This window comes from Sinocyclocheilus rhinocerous, unplaced genomic scaffold, assembly GCF_001515625.1.
Source record: "Sinocyclocheilus rhinocerous isolate Xijiao unplaced genomic scaffold, SAMN03320098_v1.1 scaffold2340, whole genome shotgun sequence".
Classification (NCBI taxonomy): domain Eukaryota; kingdom Metazoa; phylum Chordata; class Actinopteri; order Cypriniformes; family Cyprinidae; genus Sinocyclocheilus; species Sinocyclocheilus rhinocerous.
This window is the reverse complement of record NW_015646462.1, coordinates 201725-209662: the sequence shown is the minus strand read 5'-3', so window position 1 is coordinate 209662 and position 7938 is coordinate 201725. Positions and strand designations below refer to the sequence as shown.

Here is a 7938-nt window from a genome sequence, read left to right as displayed (position 1 = left end):
GAATTTGTGCAACGCATTTTATGGACGACAGTTTTTTGAACCTAGAAGAGTCCAAGGCTGGCTGTGCACAAAGGCTATTTCTACCCCAAAAAAAAAAAAAAAAAAAAGAGTCAGATATTCAGCGATTAGGTTTTCTGGGGTTTAAGAAAAATTTACGTAAAAAATGGGAGAACTGAGGAAAGCGCACATCAGAAAAATAACAATATATAAGTTTTAAAAAATGGGTATAGAAAAGAATCACACCCCTTAAAATAATCACATTTTGTTGCTTTGCAGCCTGAAATGAAGACGGACACAGTTTTTGTTTTATCCAGCTGCATTTACTCAGTGCAACTTATAACATCCAAGTGAAAGATAAAACACCAACATGTCAGAAAAAAAAAACAGAATCACTGAGTTGAAAAAAGGATCAGCCCCTCCTAAAAATGACTTGTAAACTCAATCAGATGTAGCTTATCACCTTCTCAATGGCACACAAAGCCATTTGACTTTCAACACACAGTGGTTGATGGAGAAAAAGGTGAATGTCCTTGCATGGCCTAGTCAGAGCCCAGACTTAAACCCAACTGAAAATCTGTGGAATGACTTGAAGACTGTAGTCCACAAACGCTCACCATCAAATTAAACTGAACTTGAGCAGTTCTGCAAAGAAGAGTGGGCAAATATTGCAAAGTCTAGATGTGCAAAGTTAGTAGAGAGAAATCCCAACAGACTAAAGGCTATAATAAAAGCAAAAGGTGGTTCAACAAAATACTGACACAAGGGGGTGATCCTTTATCCAACTCGGTGATTCTGTTTTTTTATTATTATTTTTTTCCTGACATGTTGGCGTTATATCTTTCACTTGGATGTTATAAGTTGCACTGAATAAATACAGATGGATAATACAAAAACGGTCCGTCTTTATTTCAGGCTACAAAGCAACAAAATGTGATTATTTTAAAACGGGGTGATTCTTTTCTATACCCACTGCATACGTCAAATCAGTTCTGTTGTGTTGCTGGTTAACCGATTTGCATTTTACATAAGCCGGTTTTTGATAGTAGTCTGTGATTTGTTGCACATGTAAACACACTCACACCAACTATACATATAGGTTGTCTGATTTTATACTGTGTTTAATGTAAATCACCTGAACCCGGGCCCTGACGATATCCATGGGGTTGGTGACAGTGGAGGCAGTGGCAGCTGCCAGAGGTCCAGCCATTGCCTGCAGCACTAGATGTGGGCAGTTACTGGGAGCCATCTTAGACAACTGTTCTGTGAAGCCAATAAGAGCAAATGAAATTTCAGCTTCTTCAGAATCAACTGACATTATATCAGTCTCTAATGAGATGGATATATTGCCAACCAAGATGACTTCTGTCCATGTGACTCTGAACAGTATCAGAAAACATCAACATTCAAAGTACATAAAACTGCCATTGCCAAATACATACACAATCTGCGACTACTTTGATCAAATTAATTGAAATGTTAAAGTACCTTTCAAAAGTTTGCTTGGTTTTTGAATAAGCTCTCTTATGCTCACCAAGGCTGCATTTGTTTGATCAAAAATATAGCCAAAACAGTAATATTGTGAAATATTATTATAATTGATGATCCTTCAGAAATCATTCTAATATACTGTTATCTTCATAATATGTTCATTTATCAAAAATAAAGGTGATGCTGATGGTCAGTACAACATCTCTTACCTGCATAGAAGTGGTAAAACGGCCACCAAACGGCACTGTTGGGGATGTATGTGAGAAGAGACGCCACATATCCTCGATAGAAGCCACGAATGCCATCCACAGCAAATATCTGCCGTGAGTAAATGCTGACAGAATTTTCATTTTGGGGGGTTCATTTTTGTCCCTCGTTTCTGATACAAGCTGTAGTAGTTTGCACTATTAGTTCCTGAAACATCTAGTGAGTGCATTGGTTCATTATAAAGTCACATTGCTAGTGTCGTTTATTAGCTTTCAGTCTACATGCCTGAGCTAACTGCCGCTGGATCTCTGTAACTTACACTGGTGCTAACACTATCTATGTAACATAATACTGCCGTCTCTCATCGTGTTCAGATAAACACTGTCCGGGTCGACGACTCAGAGAGTGCAGCTGCTTTTTAGATGCACACAGTGTCAGTCTGCCAGGAGCCTGCTCGCTGTAATAGCACTGTATGTAAGTTAGCGGCTAGCGTTAGTTAGCACAGCTCTCATGCGGCTGAATGGACAGCCGGGCTCCGCTTTATCATCTATTATCTAAGCTCGGTTACTTTTGAGCAACAGCAGGAAACGTCTTACCGTGCAGCAGAAATGATTCAGTGATTTGACATATTTAAGTTGACATTGGTGTGTTTGTGGTTTGTTCAGCACAGGACAGTCACACTAGCTACAGCCGCTCCCTCACAGGGTACGGAACAACATGGGAGGGATCGTTGGCAATGGTGATGACGCAGTCCGCGTCACTCAACTGAACCGACCAATCACAGCTCTCTGATCAGACTTTCCATTAAAGGTTAAAGTTCATATACAGGGGTGTTAGAAATACTCAGAGCCGTCTCTCTACGGCTCTGGAAATACTGTAGGTGTCACATGTTATTGATTTATTTTATTTTTATAAAAGCTTATGTTTGTGAGCGCGTATGTATGTATGTATTTTTGATCAAAGTATTGACATTCAGTTTGCTTTCTTTTACTTTATTTCCTCATGGTTTTGTGACAATTTTTGGAGATTCAAAAGACTGACATGATTTTGTGAGAAGTTTCAAATAATTAAAATAAATAAATAAGTACAAAGATGGAAAACTTATGCTCCTCTGTCAAAATACTAAGATTTCAATTGTTTCTTCTTTTTGTTTTGGTTTTTTTTTAGTACGAAAGTTGGTATATTCCGTCTTGCATGTTAATGTGCAAAATGTGTAATAAAATAAAATAAAGTAGTTTACCACTTCCTTTGAAATAAATTCTTCGTACACATACCTTTCCATAATGTGGTCAGCAAATATGAATCAATGTTCCTGTTGTTATATCACCAAAACACTGCAGATATTGTTGCTAGAGTGGAAATTCATTAACAATTCATAGCTCTTGATGAGGAGTAAATTGTGCTTAATTAAATTTACAGTATGCTCAATTATTAAACTTGGCTTTGTATTTTTTTATTATTTTATTATGTATTTTTATTATTTGTAGTTGTACTGAGATCATGTCAATTACTGATTCATAAAGTGCAATACAAGTTCACATTACAGCAAGCGAGTGTTGCTATAATTCAGATTACATATATTTTTGCCATAAAAAGTGTTGGATAAAACTCATCCACCGAGAACAAAACAATCATTGTAACTTGCTATATCTATATCTAAACAGTGTGATGTTAACCTTACTGATAATTAAAAGAAACACACCAATATATATGTGTGTGTGTGTTTCTTTTAATTATCAGTAAGGTTAACATCACTCTGTTTTTTTTTTCAGTTACTAAGTTGTCTGTACCCTGAATGCCCCTCTACATTGTTAGTTTTGAACAATAACTACTGTTTACTTATTTTGCATTTAGTGGACCTAGCAACAGTCTATAGAACTCTTTGTATTTTGAAGGCCTTGTAGTCATTCTTCTGATGTGTGAGTTTGTTGTATAGTGTAGACCATAAGACGCAAATCTCCTGCAATGGATGCTATTAGATGATCTTGTTTTACAAGCTCAAAGCCAAGGTAGCAGAATGTTCTGGTGAGGAGCACTGTGGAAGAGAAAAGAAAAAGTCACAACTTTTTAAAAATGCATCAGGCTAGATTTTATAGGCTAGAACATTTCTGTCAACACGTCTGGTGAAACGTGAGTAATGATAATGTATTATAGGGGTCCTATTATGCTTTTTCAACTTTTCAACATTTCCCGACCAGGCGCCCGAGTGCTGCCAATCACAGCACACACTGGCCCAGCTAACCAATCACAGCACATTTCATATTTCAGAAGGCGGGCCTTCATTTGATACAGGAACTATTTGAGCCGTTCATGCCAGACTGGGGAGAGAGGTGTTGTAATAATGTAAAATATGTGAAAAATAATGTGTTTTTCGAACAACCTAGTATGAGAGCCTGTTCTAGTACACCCCCAAAACAAAATCAAGACTTTGTAAAGGAGCATAATAGGACCCCTTTAAAAGGCAGCTGACAATGCTGTAATGCAGGGCTGTGCAAACTCGGTCCTGGAGGGCCGGTGTCCTGCAGAGTTTAGCTCCAACTTGCCTCAACACACCTGACTGGAAGTTTCTATGCCTAGTAAGAGCTTGATTAGCTGGTTCAGGTGTGTTTAATTAGGGTTGGAGCTAAACTCTGCAGGACACCGGCCCTCCAGGACCGAGTTTGGACAGCCCTGGTGTAATGTATTGTAATTTTCTGTGACTGTAACTGTAAGACCCAACCCAAAAGTCTTACCATTTCCAGCAAATCAAAACCACTCATCCTGCACTTACATTTATCTGGCCTGTTCTTCATGAACCACACAAACACATGATTAATCTTCAGTTTCTCCTCGGCAAACTCCAAAACAGCAGTGAGCCTTCAGGGGTAAAGAGAATAGAGAAAACTTACTTACTAATTCCCTTTTAAGGAAAGTCAGTTCAATCTGATGCCATATTTGCAATGCCTGCTGGCTATTTTGGACATGCAAGACCAACTCCTATCTTGAATGGGGAAATACTGAGATCTCAAAAAGTGCGTGACAAACTTACATTTCAAAAACATATTTCAAATCAGTAATGAAATCTGACAAACTGTCCCATAAATGTTGTTTCTTATGCTCAAATAGCATTAAAAATGTGTATATTTCAGGACTGTTTTTATGAGAACTGGAGCTTCTAACAGAAGCTGTGGTGATGCAATTGGTGACTAGCTTTTATTTTAGACTTTTATTTAGAAAGCAGAACTTGCTACGCCATATTGAGCATTGCACTTTCTCCCAATCATAGTAATATGAGTGAACCGTGTTGGTACAACTGTTGATACTTCCACCTGCATCTTCAAATGTGTTTGGCTGTGAAGAAGTTGCCCCTTTTGGGATACAGTGAGAGTGCAGAAAGCAGTTACGCAAGACCTTTTAGGCCAGGATTAGAAAGTTCTGAAACATTTATAACCTCTATTAATGTGACAGCAGTGGGGCTTAGTGATCCATTCAGTGTCTTACTACTAAAATAGGTCTTTGGTAAAACTTTATATGAGGTGCTCCTCCCGGCAGTATAATGCAGGGTTATTATAGCTAACTAAAACTATTAAAACTTTTTTTTTTTAAATAAAGCTCAAATAATATAGAATATAAATATTAGATGAAAACCTAAACAAAATGTTGGCTTAAAATCTAAAAATTAATGAAACTGAAAAAAATAAATAAAAATAAAAATAAATTAAACCTAAATAGTAATATAAAAAATAAATATAAAAATGTAAAAATAAAAGCTAGCTCAAAATATGAATAAAAATCATAAACACCATAATAGTATATACAGGCATATACTTGCATAACAGCAGTGTATTGTTTCAGTAAATGTACCAGACGGGATATTAAATATTACATCAGTCCATTTATGGCTTACCCTTCTTTGGTGCCTTTGAGAAGTTCTCCATTTGGTAAACCAACAAAGAGACTACGGCCAGAGAGCACAGTCTGCATAATCCAGGACAACTGCTCACTTAGCTGATACTGAAAGAGCAGAATGGATGATTCGCTGTCCAGTGAGGTCACCTGCTGTTTCACACTTAACTTCCCATCCTGCATGAAAGGATGACACAAAAACTCAATTAGCAAATTACTTTACATTCATCTGTGCTTTCCCATCCAGCCCAATAAAATCATTACAGTTAAAAAAAAGTCACATTCACCTCATAATCCTGGACAGAAGTAGCTGCTTATAGTTTGAACCACTGAAGCATTACATTTATTTGTGCTAAATGGACTGTCTCAGTTAAGATCATATTTTTATATGTGGCTTTAGCAAATACGCATCTACAATGAGAGGTGATGACAGCCTCACCTTATAAAGGAGCACATCTTGAGTCAGATCCCTGCTTGTGCTTTGGCCATCTGTGTTCATCCTCTGTAGATGAGGGGCATCAGGAGCACCACTGAGGCCCTGGAGCCTGCTGCCTGACCCAGCGGAACACACAAGCTGAATCCAGAAGTACAGCTCTGCACAGACACAAGTAGAAATGTGAACTTTGAGATTATGGTCCAATGAAATTCAAGTTGAACCAACAAGGCACAAAATATGGCCAGTGTGACACAAACTCTCATTTGGCTGCATATGGCATATATTTGATTGCATATGGTCTTCATGAATGGTATTATACAGAAACATTAAGTGCATAATTACAATAATTTTTTAATTATATACATTTACAGATACATCAGGGTAGTTCCACTCACAATCATTTGCATTCTAGGGCCTTAACTGTATCCTTTTTTTTTTTTTTACTACACCGTCACGACTCTAAATATGGAACACACGGTTCCTCAGCAATAGCAAAGAAACTAGATGATATTTATTGACTCTGTAAGTTATTGACTCTCAGACTCTGTAAATTAGATATGAATCGATGCGTATTAATCTGAATACCATGTTACAATTTAAATGCCTTTTCCTCGTTGTTGTTTACAGCAGTCCAGCTGCAAAACGTCTTTTCAGTTCCCGTATTTATATAACATCCCAATTCAACGTACAAATAAAACAGAGACATGTGCTTTATTAAGATACAATAACCGAGTCTTATCCATGAGGATGGATCTAGCACGGACGGTTTCTATGAACGCCAAACCATATCGGGAATGTCTCTGAGCTGATGCTCGTGAAGCTCCTGACCTAACCAAGAAAAAAAACACACACGCGACTATTGCTTACCTTGCTTGGGTGTTGATCATTGCGTCTCTTTGCGTTGCTCAGTGTCGTGCGCACTTGTTCGAGTCACGGGTTTACACAGAGGATGTGATGCTGCGTCCTCTCCAGTGGATCGAGTGCTGCTTCATCATTTACTGTTCATTTACTGATTGGAGGAGGGGACTGTGATTCCACCTCTCCTTGTCCTACCATAAACATCTACAAATTACAAAATTGCATAATAAAACAGAACGTGAGTCATTTTATGTTAAATTGACACAATCATGTTTATTTAAAAGTCTACAGAAGGATTGCCATAAAAAGACAAATACAACATATTAAATAAATGATTAATAAGTGGAATTTATAAATGCAGTTTGACCAAAAATTTTCCCTTTACGGTGGGCAACGGTCAATCACTTGTTATTTCATAACATCACCGCTAGATGAAGCAATAATCCTAATATCCCAACCCTGTTCGTGCTGAAATTCATGTTGTTAGTCAGTGATTATTCAGACATGGGAAAATGTTATCATTCGTTTGTAAAATTACCAAATTAAAATGGATAAAACATGAATATTATTAATACAGCATTTTTATTGATCTCTCACTACTAAAACCACAACTCATCAATATACATATAAAATATATATTTATCCTAAGAAAATATAAATAATGTAATGTTTAAAACAATGGCTTGAATGAAGGCAGAGGTTAAAATATACCTTATTTAAATAGCTTCACAGCTATGTCTGTACTTTTTGTCAGCACAGTCAGGAAAAGTCACAGTTTTCACACTGAAGGTCATGGAAAAGACTTTGACATTGAATATTTGTCCCTGATGATGTTGATCCACATTGAGTGATTTTGTCTCAACTGCAACAAAGTATTTAAAAAGAGAGAAATTCTACACTATTCTCAATTCACAATTCTCTAAAAAAGAGTATATTCTACACATATACAACATGTAATACCAATGCTGTCATTATATTGAGAAGGAATCATGTTTGCGTTCACGATAATTTATCCTATATCAAATCCAAAGCTAATAAATGAACCTTCCAAATGGAAATCATCA

At 36.9% G+C, this 7938-nt stretch overlaps 2 protein-coding genes across 2 annotated transcripts in view; both read right to left on the bottom strand.

Moving 5' to 3' along the window:
• The window catches only part of LOC107707855 (solute carrier family 25 member 44-like), a 4795-nt gene extending 1818 nt beyond the window's left edge, over nucleotides 1-2977 (bottom strand). The window contains exons 1-3 of the mRNA XM_016511958.1: nucleotides 2970-2977; nucleotides 1698-1822; nucleotides 1133-1260 (exon numbers count right to left, since the gene is read on the bottom strand). Of these exons, the coding sequence (XP_016367444.1) occupies nucleotides 1133-1260; nucleotides 1698-1822; nucleotides 2970-2977 (261 nt within the window). The remainder of the gene's footprint in view (nucleotides 1-1132; nucleotides 1261-1697; nucleotides 1823-2969) is intronic.
• LOC107707859 (ornithine decarboxylase antizyme 2) lies at nucleotides 2862-6991 on the bottom strand. The gene is given in 6 exon segments (XM_074560058.1): nucleotides 2862-3730; nucleotides 4466-4551; nucleotides 5582-5757; nucleotides 6020-6100; nucleotides 6102-6174; nucleotides 6884-6991. Coding segments are annotated over 6 exon segments (567 nt in total). The 5' UTR covers nucleotides 6904-6991; the 3' UTR covers nucleotides 2862-3599.
• Nucleotides 6992-7938: the final 947 nt, after the last annotated feature.